Source organism: Fusarium verticillioides, chromosome 6 (assembly GCF_000149555.1).
Source record: "Fusarium verticillioides 7600 chromosome 6, whole genome shotgun sequence".
Classification (NCBI taxonomy): domain Eukaryota; kingdom Fungi; phylum Ascomycota; class Sordariomycetes; order Hypocreales; family Nectriaceae; genus Fusarium; species Fusarium verticillioides.
In genome coordinates, this window is record NC_031680.1 from 869,807 (window position 1) to 889,699 (window position 19,893).

Here is a 19,893-nt window from a genome sequence, read left to right on the forward strand (position 1 = left end):
AAGTCAAAGCTTTTGTACGCATCCACCAAAATCAGTCCAAACGGAACGCAGAAGGAACCCCAGTGTCGTCGCCAAATGCCTCTTTGACTTTTTGGTCCTCAAGTGGTTGAGTCTGTGTTACCCAACTATGGATAGTAGTCTACCAGGCAGCCCGTATCAGCAGTCCCTACGAAGAGGCCTATTGTGACGACGCCTCTGGTTCCAATTTAATGGAATCTAAAAAAGTGAATGATACATCATTGACTCGGTAGTGCCTCATGCTGTGCTCTGATTGTTCGGGCTGTTGTTCGCTTTTTGGATCCACCCTGCCACTGCTCATGAAAGCTGCCAGTGTCAATCAATGTTCCCATCAGCAAGCCAACATTATGTTATCATTCTAAAAAGCGTATAGGGACTGCATTTCTGACAAAATTGTGCATACCCGTAAGCTGAACGAAGATGAACAATCGCTGCGGACTTTGCGGCTTGCCGGTCAACGCGATAGGCCCAGGTATATTGTCCCTCTTTCGACTATGAAGCAGGAAATGATACTGATATCTATAGTATTGCACGAAAACTGCGGGCGCATGGGCTTAGGCCACTTACAGCGTGCGATGAAGAGAATCCACCAGTTCAACTTCGAACCCCCAGCAAGACAGGAGGAGCATGCGAGGGTCACGAGATGGGCTGAGGCAATGATTGCCGAGGGACTATCGCTTTGTTTCGCTCAGGGCGAAACAAAGGCTGAGCAGGAACTCAGTAGGACGTCGGAAGTCCTGCGAGGCCTTGGCCAATATTTGGTCTCACACGATGTAGTGAGGGAGATCGAGTCGGTGCTTCGCAGGGCTTCCCTTACCACATTTGTCCTGAAGGGCAAAGTTAAGGTCACCTTCTCTCTGTCCCAAGGACGGAAGTCCGTTGCGTCTGTGTCGAAAGGTCAGGAGCAGCAGCCAGGCAACTCATCAGCGCTGTTTATACTTGATCCGGGAGAAACAGCGCATGCAGTCCACATTGCCGAGAACCATATTGGTGTCATTGACTTGGTAGTCGCTGACTTGGGCCATGCCTTGCAAGCTGAGCAAATTGCTGGAATATGGTGGAGAGCCATATACACCCTATGTGGAAGATGCTCGATCATGGCAACTAATGATGTAAGTTTATAACTCACGGCAGGAAACCCACTGTCTAATATCCAAACAGGGTATCAAACTTCGGAGCCTGTCTCCTGTAAGCCCTTGCACTTCCTTCCTGTACATCGTTGCGGCGACCTTGCTATCATCAAATTGCATGGCCCTTCCCAACCCACCACATCGCAATCCGCTGGGTGGGAGAGCCAAGCTCATATCCAGTGCGGATGACACCTGTCATCTTGAAAAAGTTTTGCAGCGGTATATCGACTTATTGGGAACACACAACCATGGTGATTCACAGTCATGGTATTGACGACATGCCTCTGGCTCCTTACTCTCAGACAGTCGATGATGCAGCGTGGATTTATACCCTCCTCGACGACAACGAGACAAGTATCGAGATCTGGTGGGGAAGCATAGGCGACAATGGCGATACGATGGGTGTAAGTATCTCATATCGTTTCATGTTATGAAGTGACTGACAGACTGTAGCTTCGGACCAGCAAAGGCCGAGAGGTCTTCCTAGGCTTCGTAGGTGCAATCCCAGACCTTGATTGGGAACTAGTATCTACACCAGCGATGAATAACTACCGATTTTGCTACGACTCTATGTCATATATGGGTATTGGCGGCCTAGCATTCGAGGATCCCAGTCCAATTGCTCAAGGCGTTCAGCCCCTCGACCCTACCACAATTGTGCCACCAATGCCAGACTTTCGGTATTGTGTCGAGCCCTTCTTCTTTTCGTCAGCAAACCTGCAGGATCTCTCCAAAATTAAAGTCTGCCAAATTCCATACGAGCGTGGCATCTCTGGTCTCCTTCTCACGTACATCAACGGTCACAAAGAGGCTCTTGGTGAAGTACGACTGAACTGTCTTGAATCTCCTATCGGTGTCGGCAAACAGGACCGGAACTGGCTACGCTTTGAGTATGATCCCACAGGAATCATCGATGAACATCCTCGTCTTGTTGAGATCTCCTTCTCCCGAATTAAACCAATCATACGTGATGGAACGGATCCTGCAACTGCTGGTCTCAACTGTCTTGAGGTTCTCTTCACAGATGAACTCCATTGGTGGTGGTCACCCCTCCAGTGCCAGGTTTTCTACGAAGGCCAGGGCAGCTTGCAACCACGGGATGCTGAGAAATGGCTTCTATTCGACGACTAAATAGTCAAACTCATCCACTACCGGGAACTGCCAAAATCGACAGATATGTCCCAACGAAACACTCATACCTATCAAGAAAACTGGGCTGGCATCTGATACTTCTACCTTTTTACCTCAAACTCGCCGCCCTACCGCCATTTGGAGTCTTCCGCCCACTACTATCGCTTTATGAAGATAGCTATCTCTATATGTGACACAGTCCCCTTTTCTACTCCCAGTTGCACAACAGGAACCCAGCCGTCCATGCCAACACCGTTACTTAGACATCCCCAGACCGGGCTTGGAACTACTTTGCCACCAAATGTAATCCTTAGGATCTCTTCTTCCAGTATAGATCAGGAACGCTCTTCAAAGAAACGAGCATTAAGTCCATCTTCAAGTGGGAATTGGAAGAACACCTCTCGCTCGGCTACTTGCAAACTCGTTATCGTTGTAGTGCTGCAAGACCATCCCAAAAAGGACTCACTATAGACAGAAACAGGTAGCCAACTAGGTTGATTATCACCAGAAGTTGGAGAGAGCAGTACTACATTAGTCGGGTACTCTTTCATCAAGTAAAAGGGTGATGGACGCAGCTTATTAAGAAAACCCTAGCACAGATGATTCGTTATTACCCGCCTAGATTAATTTATCTGAATACTTTTGTACACGATACATTACCACCGCCGCATGAATATTAGGCAAGAGAAAAGGTTGCCTCTATCCTATCAAGTCAGATGCTACAAGTATGGAAAGGAGTCAGCAGTAACCCGATTTAAAAAAAAAAAAAAAAAAAAAAAAAAAAAAAACTGGTACTCTCCTTTGTCTCTCGTCAGTAATATATGTTTTTTCAAACATCAAGACTTTATCTTATGTATCTCTCTTATATATATATTCTCCCCCCAATACGAGTCGACTCCTTGCGTTCATACCATCCACAACCCTGGGAAATGGAAGCATGAGCACTGATTACTTGTTTGCTTTATAGTAAAGTACTTCAGTAAATCACTCGATATTAGTATACAAGGAATGTGGGATCGTTTTAATTGTATAGATATCTTATACATCTGGCCACAACAACGACGATGGTCCCAGCCGGCGGGCAGATCTTGTTGGGATCACGACTTTCTGGGCCATAATTCTCACCAGAGCACATATACACATATACATGTACTCGAATATGGTTACAGCGACCCAGAAAGCCTCGTCCTAAACGTAGCCAGTCTCTATACTCCATTTGAGAACGGCGAGACAGTGTCGGAGGTCTGGGTAGACATCACCCAGAATGTTGTCGGCGGTCTTGGGGTGAGCTCTTTTCGACCATATCTAACACCCACAGTAGAGCTAACAAACTGGAACAGTTCCGCACAAGCAAAGGCAGGTAAATATGTCATGCTCATGCAAATCGCCTCCACGAGACCGCATGGGTCCTGGCTGACCTTCCCCGAGGATCAGAGAGGACAATATACTACTGGAGTGATGCCCCAGTAGGCGTTGATACCTTTGCCTTTCGCAGTCCTGCTCCCTCGGGGTCTTTGGGTCAGTTCGACCCATTGGGCGCGATGCCTCTGATCCCTAGTTTGAGATACTGTGTTGAGGACTTCTTTGGTGGCTCTGTCGACCTGGTGGGTGTTGTCGAGGTGACTTGCTGTCGATTGAAGCATAAGCCAGAGATTGTCTCTGGCATGTTGTTCCGCTTCGCAGGAGGTCGCCAGGAAGCACTGGGGGAAGTGCACCTCAACGGATTGCAGCAACCTATGCTTCTCGGGGTGAGGGGCGAGAAATCATGTACCTCGAGTTCGGTACGACCCCAATGGGGTTGTTCCTGAACACCCAAGCCTCCTCGACGAGCGCTTCACTAGGTCTGACGAGCCTCCTGAGGACCTCAACCCAGAGAACCATCCTGGCATCGCGGGCCATAGGTTCTTGGAGGCTTCACGGGAGGAGATTCTGGAGTGGTGGTGGTCACCACTTCAATGTCTTTTGGTGTATGGGGGGAGGGCCAGCCTCCAACTTCGAGATGCCACAGTGTGGCTCGAGCTCGCTCCCTAGCTCTCCCTGCAGAACTACTTCAACAATGTGTTATTGTAGGTGAATACAGTGCTTTGTTAAAGGCATACGGGAGTTTGACAGATAGCGCAATCGAAAGGCGTTAAGTTTGTATAGCTTCTACATCTGTACTCAGGTGACACCTTCCAGCCGCATGAATGAGGTCAATGCCAATGCAACCAATCCGATGTCTCGCAATAGCCTCTTCCCGGAACTATTGAGCCAGCATTAATTCATGCAACGGTGAAGCGTTGCCACAACTGAACGTCAGGATATAGAGCAAATTCTACATACTTGGATCATGTTATTTTATTTTTATTTGTGTTGCAGAAATAAAGAAATGACGATCGTAACGTCTCAAAGGCCCGCTGAAGAACCGACAGATTTGGAGTTTCTGCATCTAAGCCAAAAGCGGTGAGAGAAATGGCGGGGCACTAGTGATTATGGTGTTGGACCCTGCAATTTGACTGGTTTTTTTTTTCTCTCTTTTTGGTTTGATTTGTTTTGCCTATTTTGGTTGTTTTGTTCTGTTGTTTCTGGTGTTTTTTTTCCCTCCCTGTCGTTATGACGGTCCTTTTATCGCGGGGATTTGTCAGGTGATGACGGAGTACGGATGTAGAGCATGAGATAAGTGATTCTTCAGATTTACGGCCTGTAATATCAGTGACATGTCACCAAGTGCTAGTAATTTTACCTCAAAATATCCGTCCGTAGGTACCTTGTTATCTTCCGGGAAAAGCGCTTGTTGGCCTTTCTGAAATGAGACATGCCTGGCCTGACCCGGCCCGACCTAAAACTAAAAGTGATCGTCCATTTTGCCATGGGTGACCTCGTGCATTTCTCGTGGCATACTCGTGCTGCCATGCGAGGTGCTGTGGCTGTAGCTGTGGATGAGTTCACTGCTTACGGTACTTGACCCAATCGCCAAGTTTTGGTGCGTCGGGAGGTACCACAGCCATTGGTTACCTGGAGTGAATTGGATTGCCATTGACTCGGAGGCTTATTTGGTTGCAGTGTGTTCAACGTGAGAACCCTTGCATTTGAGCTGCCACAATTGACATTGCCTTGGATGTTATGTTATGCTGGGTTCTGGTGCATCATTGCATCACTGCATCACTGCATGCATGCATTCATTCAGCTGCCTGTCTGTCATTGTGACTTTTTTTTCTGTTTACCTACCTACCTTAGGTATCTTCAAGGGGTTTGACTTTGTGTAAGCAGTGAATGTTTGTCTCCCTTACATCAGTGGCGGTTCTTGCTGGGCAGTGAATGAGAGTCGTCCAGTCACTGGGCTTCTTCAAATCACCTGCCGTTGGTTATCGTCTTGCTTCGTCTCTTGTAACCTTCTCCAGATTAACGGTATAGCGAGAAACGTTATGATACCGATCCTTGTTTAATCTTATATCCGCCGAAGAAAAGAAAGAAAGAAAGAAAAGGAAAATAAATAAATAAAGAGACTGACCCACCTACCACCAAAAAGTGTGCCCTCCTGCAGTTCGTTCGTTCGTTCGTTCGTTCGTTCGTTCGTTCGTTCGTTCGTTCGTTCGTTCACTGCCCGACTTCATTCGACTCCGTCCCTCCCCCGACGCCGTCTCCAGCTTTTGATGAAAGCTTCCGCCGCCGAGTGACGGGCGAATTGTGTCCCACCCACAAACCCGCACCGCGTACCGTACATACTTGGCCTGGAGCCCTACCCGGCCCCAATCAGAACCTGAGAACCCCCATTTCCCATCTTTTCGAGCCCCTGGACACTCGCACACACCCGACACCTTGCGGACGGCCCTGGTGGTACTTTCTGCCGACTAGGTACAACTTTTTGGGCCTCTGGCATCGTCCATCGGGACCTAATATTTCAGCTCTTTTTTTCAAGGAAAAAGCACCAAGGGACCAAAAAAAAAAAAAAAAAAAACCTTGACCAACAAAAAGTCACTGTCGCATTCCCAAGGCGTCGACTTAATTCAGGACAGCGCAGCTCAACTCGCCAACTCGCTCGACTACCTATTGAGCCTCCTTCTGCTTCACACCGTGGTCTCGTAGTCGTTGGACTGTGGACTGTGGACTAAAGTTAGCTGGCCTTGCCTGGACGAATTTGCTTGCTCGTGCTTTTTCTTTGGGGTGCTTTTTTGGGCTGTCTCTAGATGCCCCGCCATCTGTCGCTCGCCATCCTTATCCAGACCCAGATTTGACAGATCCTGATTCCGCCTCTCTCGTCCGCCTTTCTTCCAACCTCACACTCCCATCCCCTTCGGCCTCGACGTCGACTTCTCTCCATATCCACCCTTCATCATGGATCCCGCCGCTGTGAGGTCCTTGCTCGCCACTAGCTTGGACCCTGATGCAGACAGTCGAAGGCGTGCTGAGCTTCAGTTGAAACAGGTACGCCCTGCGTTTGTGTTTACATTTGCGTTTGCGTCTTTGGTCGAGGTGGTCGAGGGAACGGAATCCCTTTGTGCTCGGATATTGGTAGAGAATCGTCCAGCCATCAAGCTCTGCTCTTTAATGCGATGGATGGCTGGCTGGCTGGCTTCTCTTCCACCTACTTTGGGTTTCCTCCTCCGACACCTCTTTGTGAAGCTGTGTCCCTTGCGCCAGCCTCCAATTCTTCAAAAGTTGCCAACATGCTAATTTGCTCCCGTCCTCCTTTCTAGATTGAAGAACAGCCCGGATTTCTCGAATGTCTGCTCGATATTTTACAAGCCGAACAGGAGGCTAGTGTCCGCCTTTCGAGTATGTCTACCGACTCTTGTACCCTCTATCCAGCCTGTTTGTGCGCTCCCTCATCAGTTCACTTCTGACCAACTTCCACTCTAGCCGTGATTTATGTCAAGAACCGTGTCAATCGATCATGGTACAATAATGAGGGGTACTCTCCCGACCCCCCCACCGCTATAATCCCTGAAGAAGAGAAGGCTCGTGTACGAGACCGCCTTCTGCCAATCCTCGCTACGTCCGAAACCCTCGTCCGCCAGCAGCTCATTCCCGTCCTCCAACGAATCCTCCAATATGACTTCCCCGCCCGTTGGCCCAAGTTCATGGACTTTACCGTCGAGCTTCTAAACACGAATAACCCCGGTTCCGTCCTTGCTGGTCTGCAGTGTCTGCTCGCCATCTGCCGTGCGTTCCGCTACAAAGCAACCGACAGCGATGACCGACAACACTTTGACAAGATTGTGGAGGCAACATTTCCCCGTCTTCTCGCCATCTGTAACGAGTTGGTGAACCAGGAGAGCGATGAGGCTGGTGAGATGCTTCACTTGGCCCTCAAGGCCTACAAGCATGCGACATGGGTGCGCACTCCCCTGGATGTGATATATCTGCTCATGAGCCACGTATTGACCTTATTCGCAGTTGGAACTTTCGCCTTCGCTACGACAACGTGACACCAACATCGCTTGGTGCACTGTTTTCCTACACACGGTTTCCAAGGCTTGCCCCGCCAATGCTATGCAGGGCGATCAACACGAACGTGAGAAGCATCACTGGTGGAAGGCTAAGAAGTGGGCTTTCTTCAACCTAAACCGCCTCTTCATTCGGTAGGACTGCTTGCATATGTTGGACGTTGGTGGCTTTAGCTAATATGTACTTTTCAGACATGGCAACCCTGCCAGTCCTGGTAAGGGCGAAGACGCACTTGCTTTTGCCAAGGACTTCACCGCGAACATTGCCCCCGAGATCCTCAAGCACTACCTCCAAGAGATCGAGAAATGGGTTGCCAAAACCTCTTGGCTCAGCCGACCTTGTCTTTCCTATACTCTGGTCTTCCTCGACGAGTCCGTACGACCCAAGGAAATGTGGTCACATCTTAAGCCTCATCTTACAAACCTTGTCACCCACTTTGTCTTCCCCGTCCTTTGCCTTACCGAGGAGGATGTCGAGCAATTCCAAGATGAGCCCGACGAGTACCTTCACCGAAAGCTTAACTACTTCGAGGAAGCGTCTGCTCCTGATGTCGCCGCTACTAACTTCCTGGTCAACCTTACAAAGAACCGCCGCAAGGAGACCTTCGAGATCCTCAAGTTCGTCAATGCCGTTGTCACCGAGTACGAGCAGGCTGCGGATGATCAGAAGAACCATATTGCCAAGGAGGGTGCTCTGCGCATGATCGCTACCCTGGCGCCGGTTATTTTGGGCAAGAAGAGCCCCATTGCTGATCAGGTCGAATACTTCCTCGTCCGTTATGTCTTCCCCGACTTCACCAGCCCACAGGGCTACCTCCGCGCTCGTGCTTGCGACACCATCGAGAAGTTCGAGCAGCTCAACTTCCAGGATCAGAACAACCTCCTTACTATCTACCGACACATCCTGGATTGTATGGCCGACCCTGATCTCCCAGTTCGTGTCACGGCCGCTCTCGCTCTCCAGCCTCTAATCCGCCACGATGTCATTCGAACAAGCATGCAACAAAACATTCCCACGATTATGCAGCAGTTGCTCAAGCTTGCCAACGAGGCTGATATTGATGCGCTCGCCAACGTCATGGAGGACTTTGTCGAGGTCTTCGCCACTGAGCTCACTCCTTTTGCTGTCGCACTGAGTGAGCAGCTCCGAGACACTTACATGAGAATTGTGCGCGAGCTTCTCGAGAAGGAGAGCAAGGTTGGTGATGACGGTGAGCTCTACAACGAGTATGACGACAAGAGCATCACTGCTCTGGGTGTCCTGCAGACCATCGGAACTCTGATCCTTACACTCGAGAGCACTCCTGACGTCCTGCTCCACATCGAGGCTGTCCTTATGCCCGTCATCAAGGTTACCCTGGAGAACAAGCTTTACGACCTCTACAACGAAGTCTTCGAAATCATCGATAGCTGCACTTTTGCTGCCAAGTCCATCTCTCCCACTATGTGGCAGGCCTTTGAGTTGATCCACACTACTTTCAAGGCCGGTGCTGAGTACTACCTCGAGGATATGCTGCCTGCTCTGGATAACTTTGTCCAATTTGGTGCTCCTCAGCTCGCTCAGAAGCCCGAGTACACTCAGGCGCTTTACTCCATGGTCGCTGACATGTTCACCGACAGTATTCAGGGAGGTGTCGAGAGGATATGTGCTTGCAAACTGGCCGAGGCCATGATGCTTAGCTTAAAGGGCCAGATTGATAGCTGTGTCGAGGGTTTCATCAACATTGCCATGAACATCCTCGCCAACCAAGATATCAAAGTAAAGAGCTACCGCATTCATCTCATGGAGATGGTTATCAACTCGATCCATTACAACCCACTCCTTACCCTTCAGGTTCTTGAGAACAAGGGCTGGACAAACCGATTCTTCAGTCTCTGGTTCGGCAGCATGACTTCTTTCACCCGTGTTCACGACAAGAAGCTTTGCATTGTTGCCATCTCGGCTCTTCTTAGCCTGAACCCTGAGCACGTGCCGTCAAGTGTCTCCGTTGGCTGGCCAAGATTGCTTCAAGGCATTACTGAACTATTCCGCTCCCTTCCTGCCGCTCAGAAGAGTAAGTCTTTCATACCATTTGTGCCATCGGGTCACAGCTAACAGATAACAGACCGCGATGAGGCTCTCCGTGACGACTTCCACCTCGAGTCTACTTACGACTACGGCGAGGAAGATGAGTGGGATGACGACGAGGCCAACTGGAACGCTGAGGAGGAAGAGGAGACAGGCGAGACTAACGAGTCCAAGGACGAGAGCACTGCTTATCTGAACTTCTTGAACGAGGAGGTACGTATAATCATACGCAATCACTATCATATAATGCTAACGAAGACAAGGCCCAGAAGTTTAGCCGAGCAATTGATGACGTCGAGGAGGACGATCTTGGCGAGGACTCTGTCCTGCTCGAGTCACCCCTCGATAAGATTGAGCCTTATCAATTATTCCGCGGTACTTTAATGAGTGAGTCAACCCTGTACGCGTGCATCGTTGGACATTACTGACTTTGATAGAAATGCAACAAGAGCAACCCCAATTCTATAGCAGCCTGGCTGGACACCTCACAGCTGATGATCAGAATGTGATTCAGTCGGTAATGGTCAAGGCCGATGAGATTGCGGCACAGCAGGTGCAGCAAGCTCAGCAAGCCCAGCTCCTCGCTCAGCAACAGGCTGCTGCGATGGCGGCCAACCTCAGCGCCCCTAACGGCGGTGCCAGCTAAAGGATGGCAGTCGAAGGATGTCGTACACGTATCACGAGTGATCTGAGTTATTGGAGTTGTTTCTGCCCCCATTTTGTTATATCCCTTTCCTCGTTCATGTCAGGGCAGGAGTAAAGATTCCCCGGAGACCAAGAAATGTGTTGAGCCCATACCAAAAGAAAGAGAATTAGAACGTGCAAACAACGATGAGCCCACCTACTGGAGGACCCCCTTCCAAAGAGTGCTGTGGGTATGATTGGTATAGGGGAGCTGGATTGCGAAGCATTTTACGAGGGTGTCATTGACGGGAAATTTGTGCTGAGGAGAAATGAGAAAATGAGCCGATGACGACGAGACTGCGGATGAAGCGAGCAAGAGGTTAATCTGATTCGAGAGTGCAAGCTGAGATAGGACGAAGATGATAGTCCCGAGATCAAAAGGAGAGGTGATCTCTTGAGCTGAGCAGTCCCAGTTTAAAGGTAAACAAACAAACAAGTAAATACAATTGATAGTTCCATCCTTGGTTCAAACCCATGGTTTATCCTCACTCTGCCACATCAAAGACAGTTATCCTCGGACGCTGAGGGGGGTGAGTCTGGTTCTACCCCGGTTGTACATCACACAAACGTTGCCTGTAACCGCAATCAGAGGTGATAAGTTTCGTGATATTGTTTGTGCCAGAAGAGAGTAAGCTGGTCTTGTACTATTGGTGAAGCAGGTAGCTTGGTCGAATTTCTCCAAATACTTCAATCAGTCTGTCACTTCCCATGGGTAGCCAGGAACAAGGTTTCAGCTCCTCTTCTCAGGCCCATGGGACTTTTCTCCTTGATCAACTCATTCGCAGCGATACCCTCCTTTTTGACGAAACTCCTCCATACTCTGTTTTACAGGATGGTTGCGGTGGAATCGAGGATGGATTTCCTAGGCTGTCATGCTGCCAGTGCGGTTGAAACCTCAGGGGGGGTTTGAATGGAGAGTTCAAGTCTTGTAATCATGTCGAGGGAGCTTCTGGTGAGGATTTTTGTTTGTCATTGGGGCCATCTGGGATGAGTCGCACGTAGGCGAGGCTATGGGCTACGCCGGAGGAGACATTTGTAGCAAGGTCAGTAACTGAGGCTGAGGAGGGACGGGTTTTTCCTTAGACAGTGAAGCAACGGAAGGAATTAATCTATATCGCAACGTCCTTTTTATTTCTTATTCGCTCGTTCAGCTGTATCCAGGGCTGTCTTGATAACCTCGTCCAAGAATATCTCATTCTCGATCCCAACACTGATTCGTACCAAATGCTCAACAACGCCATACCTCTCAGCCCATTCAAGCTCGTGGAAATGCGCGAAGAGCGTATATGCACAACCCAGAGTGAAGTTGGTCCCAAGACTCGGCCCTTTCGCCACATCAAGAGCGTCGTGGAACGCGATGGCAGCTGCGGGGGTGTTGAAACGAATGGACAACAAATACCCATATCCTTTTCCTGGACGTTTGTATTTCTCATAGAGCCGTTGTGTCGGGCTTCCCTTGGGATAGTACACTTGCCCGAATGAACTGTGCTTGCGGAGTGTATCCGCGAGATGTTCTGCATTTTGACTCGCTTCGGTGACTCGTTCTTCAAAATCGGCGCTGTTTTTCTCCATAACAATCATATCCAGCGGGAAGAAGGTATTGGCATAGCGATCCTTCAATCGTCTCTTCATATCTCAATGGCCTCTGCTCTTTAGGTTCAGGGTCACGCGTCCTCCCATGACGTTGCAGCCTCCACTAAACATCTTTGTCAAGCTTGTGCAGACATCATCGCAATGTGAGATAACGTCAACGTTTACCGATGTACCGACTGTATCGTCAACCACGAACAAGAAGAATAATTCATCGGACAGTCTTTTTATCCGCTCTAGATCGACAAAGCCAAAGAGTGGGTTGCCAGGGAACTCTGTGAAGAGGGCACACAGCTCCAGACCTGCAGCCAACTCCTCTTCAAGAGTTTCCAAGTCGTATTGTGTACCGCTATAGATTTTACACTCGTACCCGTGGATGTTGCTTATAACTTTGACAGTATCGACATACAAAAATCTAGATTCGTCATTAGTCTGGCCACTTACCAGGTTTATTGGTGGCGTACCCAAAGATCGCAATGGTCTTCTTTGTCGTTGTAGTGTAAAGGCTGATAATGTCATGGATATGGCTAATAGCCGACATGCCGGTGGGGTATAAGAGCACATCGCTCTTCTTCAACTTGTTGTCTTCGGTACTGAACGAGTCTGCAATACGTTGTTGTATGGCGACCTTGGCCTCTTTTGCTCCTCGTGGAGGGTAGACGACCACAGAGATCTCGTTCAAGTCACTTCCGTTCTCTGACTTTTCAACGGGACGAATAATACCCTCAAATTCAACGACGAAGGCAAATTCTCTTGTTAGCTGCTCGTCTAAATATCTTTGAAGATCTTTGGCATGATGACGCGCTGTTATTAGCATCGCCGATCTTCCGCGCTCTTTCAACGATTGCCTCAGCTCGTCTCGAAGCTCGGTTGCAAGGAATTTCCAAGGTAAGCCAGAAGCCCAGGTGAGTAATCGTTCTGCGAGTTCGTTGACGACAAGAGGGACGAAGAATCGAGGGTATCCGGTCTTTAGCTGTGCTATGAGTTCGGGGTCTCTTCTGCCGTCGTCGAATTCACGGTTCCATCGTCATTGTCCACCTTGATGAGGGGGGACGAGAGTAGGAAAGAAGCATCGCCAAATATCAGTGCTTTATGTGCATCTGTTACCACGGAATTGTCATGATATGGGGGCGTCCCACCGCATCTAACTCAACTTGATCATTGGTTCATGAGCAGGTTTTGTGCTGGGGATTAACAATGGTTTTAGACATGCATAAATACCTGGCTTCAGCCAGCCACTTTGATAAGGAGGGCCAATGCGGGCGATTTACACATTGCCGATCTGAAGTGAGATTTTGTCCATCCATAGGCAATCCGTAGATCCATTAGGCATTGGCATAGCCTATCAGCCGCATGAAGCCCTATATACCCCTTAGCCCACTATGTTATTGGCGAACCATGGTTCTCCTAACACTAAGGTTTGGCTGTGAATTGCAATTCTTGTGCATACTCACCCCATGTACTTAAGGTGCCAGCGTACGCACCAAACCTGAGCCCATCTTGAACAAACAAGCTCAATAAAAAGGATCTTTCGTGGATTGTTCCCCATGCAAGAAGCGAGGCTCCTGTAGAGTCTAGGGTATCCTAGTTGCAGTGTGGGAGATCTCATCAATGTGAATGCCATACTCCGTAATGCAGGAGCGATTGACAGGGGTACCATGAATATCCCGAACCAATCGAATCAATCGTCCCCTACAGCTTTGGGCTATCTTAGCGGTCGGCGTCCCCCGCTCAACGCTGCGGCGGCTCCCGTACGTCACCCGGATTTGGAGGTAGGGCAGGTACAACAAGGTCTAGATTACCTCCTCCTACTTACCTAGGTCAGGCAAGTGCAGGTCACACCGTCTCTCACCTCCCCTCATCTTATCAAAGACAAACAACAAACAGCAAACAACTTCTCCTCCTATTCTTTCATCTTACAAATTCATCATCCTACAAAATATTTTTATCTTTTTAACTCCTTCAACATCAACTGAAACCTCGTACCAACTGCAACAATGACAACCCGTTACCGTGTCGAGTGTAAGTTAAGCCGTCAATAACCCCACCTCAAGCCTCCCTTCTTGTCATCTAAACACTCACGGTTACACAAGCTCACGATAGTAAACAGATGCTCTCAAGACACACCGAAGAGACCAATTCATTGGTATGTTGTACTCTACTTGTCCCGTATACCACGAACAGCATCATACACTACACAGTTCTTCTAATTCAACATTTTCCCATTCCATCTCCGCATCACATGTCCCACCATCCACGCCTCAGTCAGACTCAGCACAGCTAACTCGAATTGCAGAATGGGTCAAGGGTCTTCTAGCTGTCCCTTTTGTTCTCTACTCCCAGCCCACTGGCGTTTTTGGAGATGGGCCTAGTGTTACTCAGATGGCCGAAGAGGCTCACCGTCGTTACGCTGAGATTATGCGTGACGTTGAACTCATGATTGATGATCACAGTAAGCCTTCGTGCTCACCTTCGTAGCAAACATATCTAATTTTCAAAAGTTAGCCGTCAGCAAGATGATACCATGCTCCCGTCCAAGTTGCGGATGCTGATTCCCACTGCGGGCCCTTTCTTCACCCGCCTGCCCCTGGAGGCAGCTTTCAAGTATCAAGACAGAAAACGGTACATCTCATCTCGGAGATTTGTTGCACCATCCTTCAACGATGTCAGGCAGATCCTCAACTCAGCCCAGTCCATGGCTGTTACGAATGGGTCACTGCAATTGGCCACGTTTGATGGTGATGTGACTTTGTATGACGATGGGTTCAATCTTGAGCCATCGAGTCCTGTGATCCCCCGTCTTCTCGGTAAGCTGGTGCACAAAAAGTCGGAGCTGCAAACTAATATCTATCAGACCTCTTACGGAAGAACATCAAGATTGGTATTGTCACGGCTGCTGGTTACACTTCTGCTGACCGCTACTATGAGCGCCTTCATGGACTGCTTGACGCAATTACGGAGTCAACGGATCTGGATCCTATTCAGAAGCAAAACATCGTCATCATGGGAGGTGAAGCAAACTACCTGTTTGAGTACTCACCTTCTTCGCCCTACAAGCTCGCTCCTGTCCCGCGCACTCAGTGGCTGACACCCGAGATGGCCTCATGGTCGGATGCCGACATTACAAGATTGCTGGATGTTGCCGAAGGCGCCCTTCGTGATTGCGTCAACAATCTGAACCTGCCTGCCATGATCATGCGCAAGGACCGTGCTGTTGGTATCATCCCCAAGACGCCGGGTACCCGCATCGCCCGTGAGAGCCTGGAGGAGACTGTTCTCGTTGTTCAGCGCATCCTGGAGCTCAGTAGTCTCGGATCGAGCGAGGAGCGCCCGACCAAGCACCGGCCCAACTCTCCTCCAATCCCCCCTTCAGTGGCGAGCCAATCACGCCGCGTGCCATTCTGTGCTTTCAACGGAGGCAATGATGTGTTTGTCGATATTGGTGACAAGAGCTGGGGTGTGACCGTTTGCCAGCAGTGGTTTGGTAGCAAGGAGAATGGTGGCGCCATTCGCGGAGAGAACACACTACACGTAGGCGACCAATTCTTGAGTGCTGGATCCAATGACTTCAAAGCGAGAAGTGTCGGAACAACGGCCTGGATCGCAAGCCCAGCCGAGACCGTGGAGCTGCTCGACGAGTTGGCTGATCTTATGCAAAAGAAATTGTCTTGATTGCAAGGAGATTTCGGCTTTTTGCATGAGAGATCTACCTTGGGTATATCCTGACGCTCAATTATGTCAGGAGTAGATTGACTGTCTCTGGAGGAGAGTCTCGGTTATACGTGGACCTTCGCCTTTATTCGTGGCCTCGGCAACATGTCCATCGACGTCCTGGCAACACGGGAGATTGATGCTCGTCGATTTATGTTCGGACGAATGGTAGGAATTGCTGACGGATCAATTACTTGCTTGACCTAACCCATCTCAGATATAATATTATGCTGGTTCTAATCAGTCACATATCTTTATTAAGCTTTGAGCCGGGGATAATGATGGAGCAAGATCAGTCAAATGCGTTTAATTCTGGGAAAGATCTATGTTGGATTTTGACATCTACCAAGACTTCTGAATACAAATACCCACTGAATTTCACTCTATCCTGAAAGTCTTGCACCATTGTTACTTAAATACTATCTTTTTGATGTTTTAGCAGGTGTGCAAGAATACGATTTCTGATAAACCATGCATATCATTGGAAACCTGATCATACTGACTATCTACATCAGCACTCGATATAAGATATTACAATTTGATTATTTTATTGATGAAGATAGGTTCAGAGTCTTGAAAATCTCGGCAACTAGGATCACTTTACAGAACAACAAAACTCAATCTCAACCGACCAGCATACCTAAGAAAGTCATATTTTCTAGTACGGCATTCATAGAGCTTAATGTGAGCTCAGTTTTTCAAGCAACATCCGGTATGGTGTAGTGGCTAACATTTCGCGCTCTCAACATTCAGCTGAGGGACCAGTTCCGCGGAGCCCAGGGTTCGATTCCCTGTACCGGAGTTTCTCTTTTGCATTTTTGACCTCTTGATCTTCCTTCCAATTCATATCTATCTATCCATCGTCCTGACAACATATAGAGCAAGCAAGTATTTATTTACCTCAGGCATATATTTCCAAGACTGAAATCTTTTACTATATAAGTAAGAGTAGAACTATCTGAGGTGATGATGTCTGCTCAAAAATGGCCAGATACTAACCGTCACGAGAATGCCAACTAACAACAACAACAGCCATATATGCAAACATGTCACTCAGATACCATTCATCAAGGCGTGGGTGAATAGTCTGTCTATACTCAGTTTATTTGTTGCAAACGTCTTCTGGAACTAACAATGTCAAGATACTTCAGATTTCACAAGAGCCATAACGCAGGAGGGACTTGGTCCTCATGTGACAACAGAGCTTCTTCCTCCGCCCACGAGTATAGCTTCACGGCAGCTCATGAAAACATCAAAGCAGTCAGGGCACTATGTGTCTTATCATAATGTAATTGAACACTCATAACTCGAGCAAGATGCCTATCTATTGCAGCTTCAATACAATCAAGCAAGAGCCTATTTACAAACTCGCACCGGCATAATCATACATGAGTTTCCTCATTGGTAAGTGTATCCCTGCCACAGTGATGCGATCGATTGGAGATTTCCAAATGGGGTTTTATATACGGACGAAGGTCCGGTTATAACCCGTCTTGGCCACCTCAACCGCATATTAGCCAAGATTGTGACACTGGAGAAGATACGGCAAGCAAGCAGCGAGCATATCGTGTCACAGTCGGCTATTTGAGCCAACAAGAGACAATGACTAGGGAAGTGCAGTATCAAGTCTGGAAGAATTACGTGTAAGATGATAGCATATATGGACTACCCAGTAATCTCGGTGAATTCTTGTGAATGGGGGCGTAAGCTTACACGTATCGCGCATGTATACATTGGCCTTGGCATGTTGAAGTAGGTAGGTATAGGCTATATAACAAACATGACTTCCCCTTGTATCTCATCCTGTCTTAATTCTTACGTTGGATAATTGGAGCCACGTGATATCGTCAAATAGTCTATCCAATTCAATTGCCGCAGTTCAGTTCAGTTCAGTTCATTCCGTTCAGTCCGTTCAGCTCAGCTCAGCTGAGGTTGGGTTGGTTGGCTTATTTATACCGAGTTAGCTCCCTTCAGCCTCAAGCCATTCGTGTTTCTTCCATGGACTACACTGGAGGACTCAGCCCTGAAGAGATTCGCCGAATTGACCGAATAATGGATTTGGAATGGATGGAATTCGCTGAAGGTTGGGAGTGGCATGCACTGAATTATGTGAACCCTCTTCCTTCCATGATACCTTATCCGTCTTACTGTGTCAGTCGTCGATGTGGATGGTGTCGCTTTACGATCAAGCCCGGCGACCTCATCACAGCCAGTCAGTTCCATATTCCTTCAACATCAAGAATACTACTAACTCTATGAGAGGAGCATCTGGTGGTACTGAAACCGTTGCTTTTGAATCGTGCGATTACTTCAACGATGAAAAATTGCACGCAACTTTCAGGCGCTGCACAAGTGATCACGAGTCATGTGCGACAATCGGATATCACGTTGAATGCTCCGAGATAGCTTCATCATTCGGGCTTGATAAGAGAGCCTTTGTGCAAGTTGCTCGATATTCTTACGAGCCCACAGTTCAAGAAGATGAGCGGCGACGGGAGTGGGTTTTGAACCACTTGCACCGGATCATGAGTGAAAAGTTCACAAATCTACCACCAGAGATACTGTTGATGGTGAGCAAACATCTGGTTCTTCACTATGCGATAGCTTCACTATCTCATGTCTCTCGGTCGAGGCAACGCGCGATCGAGCCATTGAAGGATATATGGGCTACTCATTTCAACCTGGACGGAATTGAGTATATAGCTTCCTTGTCGAATACTCCAAAGCCTGGAGGCCGCTTACTCTGGAGAGAGTTTAAGAGTCAGGAAGAGAACTTTCTTTTCATTTCAGAAGATCATCTCGGTATTCGACAGATCATTAATGATCCTGGAGCTGTTACATCGGAGCAAGGTCACTCAGGCTGGTGGCGAACACTCCCTATCACCAGCAAATTCCTCTCATTCTCTGACGATGTAGGTTCTGTGCCTCTGATCATGTGCTACAGTTCTAATGCCAAGGCAGGGTCTCAAATTGCGAAGTTTCGCTGCCGCTCCGTTGAATCCCACCATTTGTTGGCCGTATCCCATGGCCCCGGATGCGTTGAAGAACATGGCTTACCACGTCACAAAAGACTCATCTTCAAGTCTTGGCATGACTATAGAAGCTCGCATGGTTGCTTTGGAGTTCAACGAGCCTGAGATCACGGGATATTCTGCTTGTTGGTACAAGGGCCGGCTGGTCGATCTTCATACGCACAAGGCTGAAGAGTCCTTGGCCTTTTATTGTGAGCTGGACGGAATGGCGAAGCAACAGTTGGCCAAGGAAAAGTCAGTTGATTCGACCGCAATTTCATCCCCTCATTGGACTTACCATCCGCTGAATCCCGGAGAACACGTCGAGCAAGTCTGGTTGCGCACAAAGAAGGAAGCAGACGAGAAGGACACAAGTGAAGATGAAAGAAGACCAAAGACATCAAATACTGCCACTGAGACTGCTATTTCGGTATGAATCTACATACCGTACCCCCTTGAAGCTTGAAGCTGACTCATATTAGCTGGTCACTAATCAGTCCCGAACCCTTACCATGGGAGGAAACAGCTCAATACACAGCGAGTGGAAATGCGTATCCAAAGACTCAACGGAAATCCCAATGCTAGTGTACTTCAGCCCTCGTCTTGGGGGCATTTCTTTGTTCGCATCACCGACTGTGAAAGGAAGTGATAAAGAGACCTCACCAGCAGGACTGAAACCCGAACCTGAAACAGATCTTGTTGAGGTCCCAGAAGTCTCACTCGATGCTGTGGGAGAAGTTCAGATCTGCAGAGAACAATTTGATAAAGGGATTAGTTCAATATCCGGCCTATTGTTTCGATATAAAGATAGAAGCCAGGCATGTGTGGGCAAGTTTCGCTTCGATCATGCGAGAGAAGTTGTGTCTGTTGCCGATTCGAACTGCTTCTATCTCGGTACCAGACACTTGGATCAAGATAACCGAGTCTTGGGGGAGCTCTGTTTATCGAAGCCAGAGTATGACGATGAATCTCTGGAGTGGAAGAGTTCTCTGTGGAAGGGAAGTTTTCCGCGGGATATATTGCTATTAATGGAGAGTTAATCGAGCTTGCTGAATATTCAATGGTTGGCTGCCTTATTAGCAAATAAAGAATTTATTGCATTAATTAAAACCTCCATGGGCTCT

The 19,893-nt window shown here is 48.4% G+C and overlaps 7 protein-coding genes and 1 non-coding gene across 8 annotated transcripts; 6 read left to right on the forward strand and 2 right to left on the reverse strand.

Moving 5' to 3' along the window:
- Nucleotides 1–593: 593 nt before the first annotated feature.
- FVEG_02515 (hypothetical protein) lies at nucleotides 594–2,279 on the forward strand (the record flags this gene model as incomplete). Its single annotated transcript, XM_018889798.1, has 4 exons — nucleotides 594–1,130; nucleotides 1,180–1,367; nucleotides 1,411–1,552; nucleotides 1,602–2,279. The coding sequence occupies 4 exons, from the start codon at nucleotides 594–596 to the stop codon at nucleotides 2,277–2,279; spliced, it is 1,545 nt and encodes a 514-aa protein (XP_018746013.1).
- A 1,008-nt stretch (nucleotides 2,280–3,287) lies between these two features.
- Nucleotides 3,288–4,310, forward strand: FVEG_15072 (hypothetical protein; the record flags this gene model as incomplete). The annotated part of the gene is made up of 4 exons (XM_018904163.1): nucleotides 3,288–3,563; nucleotides 3,620–3,639; nucleotides 3,775–4,060; nucleotides 4,140–4,310. The coding sequence occupies 4 exons, from the start codon at nucleotides 3,288–3,290 to the stop codon at nucleotides 4,308–4,310; spliced, it is 753 nt and encodes a 250-aa protein (XP_018746012.1).
- A 1,524-nt stretch (nucleotides 4,311–5,834) lies between these two features.
- FVEG_02513 (hypothetical protein) lies at nucleotides 5,835–11,077 on the forward strand. Its single transcript, XM_018889797.1, has 8 exons — nucleotides 5,835–6,683; nucleotides 6,956–7,034; nucleotides 7,119–7,594; nucleotides 7,656–7,840; nucleotides 7,898–9,759; nucleotides 9,811–9,986; nucleotides 10,037–10,160; nucleotides 10,211–11,077. Exons 1-8 carry the CDS (start codon nucleotides 6,594–6,596, stop codon nucleotides 10,417–10,419), a joined length of 3,201 nt encoding a protein of 1,066 aa, XP_018746011.1. The 5' UTR covers nucleotides 5,835–6,593; the 3' UTR covers nucleotides 10,420–11,077.
- Nucleotides 11,078–11,585: 508 nt separating this feature from the next.
- FVEG_02512 (hypothetical protein) lies at nucleotides 11,586–12,089 on the reverse strand (the record flags this gene model as incomplete). The annotated part of the gene is made up of 1 exon (XM_018889796.1): nucleotides 11,586–12,089. One exon carries the CDS (start codon nucleotides 12,087–12,089, stop codon nucleotides 11,586–11,588), a length of 504 nt encoding a protein of 167 aa, XP_018746010.1.
- Nucleotides 12,090–12,092: 3 nt separating this feature from the next.
- On the reverse strand, nucleotides 12,093–12,864 carry FVEG_02511 (hypothetical protein; the record flags this gene model as incomplete). Its single annotated transcript, XM_018889795.1, has 2 exons — nucleotides 12,093–12,462; nucleotides 12,512–12,864. 2 exons carry the CDS (start codon nucleotides 12,862–12,864, stop codon nucleotides 12,093–12,095), a joined length of 723 nt encoding a protein of 240 aa, XP_018746009.1.
- Nucleotides 12,865–13,887: 1,023 nt separating this feature from the next.
- FVEG_02510 (IMP-specific 5'-nucleotidase 1) lies at nucleotides 13,888–16,232 on the forward strand. The gene is made up of 5 exons (XM_018889794.1): nucleotides 13,888–14,069; nucleotides 14,158–14,193; nucleotides 14,344–14,499; nucleotides 14,549–14,854; nucleotides 14,902–16,232. The coding sequence occupies exons 1-5, from the start codon at nucleotides 14,045–14,047 to the stop codon at nucleotides 15,717–15,719; spliced, it is 1,341 nt and encodes a 446-aa protein (XP_018746008.1). The 5' UTR covers nucleotides 13,888–14,044; the 3' UTR covers nucleotides 15,720–16,232.
- Nucleotides 16,233–16,466: 234 nt separating this feature from the next.
- FVEG_15071 lies at nucleotides 16,467–16,560 on the forward strand. Its single transcript has one exon. It is a non-coding gene; the product is annotated as a tRNA-Glu (tRNA).
- Nucleotides 16,561–17,756: 1,196 nt separating this feature from the next.
- Nucleotides 17,757–19,809, forward strand: FVEG_02509 (hypothetical protein; the record flags this gene model as incomplete). The annotated part of the gene is made up of 4 exons (XM_018889793.1): nucleotides 17,757–17,970; nucleotides 18,021–18,670; nucleotides 18,720–19,199; nucleotides 19,252–19,809. The coding sequence occupies 4 exons, from the start codon at nucleotides 17,757–17,759 to the stop codon at nucleotides 19,807–19,809; spliced, it is 1,902 nt and encodes a 633-aa protein (XP_018746007.1).
- Between the last annotated feature and the right edge of the window lie 84 nt (nucleotides 19,810–19,893).

What these genes read in the sequence shown, in the direction of transcription:
- FVEG_02513 (XM_018889797.1), top strand. Translation starts at nt 6,594, where the DNA reads ATGGATCCCGCCGCTGTGAGGTCCTTGCTCGCCACTAGCTTGGACCCT. An exon ending in CTAAACCGCCTCTTCATTCG is followed by an intron (nt 7,841 to 7,897) that starts GTAGGACTGCTT and finishes TGTACTTTTCAG; the next exon opens with ACATGGCAACCCTGCCAGTC. An exon ending in ATTCCGCGGTACTTTAATGA is followed by an intron (nt 10,161 to 10,210) that starts GTGAGTCAACCC and finishes TGACTTTGATAG; the next exon opens with AAATGCAACAAGAGCAACCC.
- FVEG_02510 (XM_018889794.1), top strand. Translation starts at nt 14,045, where the DNA reads ATGACAACCCGTTACCGTGTCGAGT. An exon ending in AACCCGTTACCGTGTCGAGT is followed by an intron (nt 14,070 to 14,157) that starts GTAAGTTAAGCC and finishes GATAGTAAACAG; the next exon opens with ATGCTCTCAAGACACACCGA. An exon ending in CCGAAGAGACCAATTCATTG is followed by an intron (nt 14,194 to 14,343) that starts GTATGTTGTACT and finishes CTCGAATTGCAG; the next exon opens with AATGGGTCAAGGGTCTTCTA.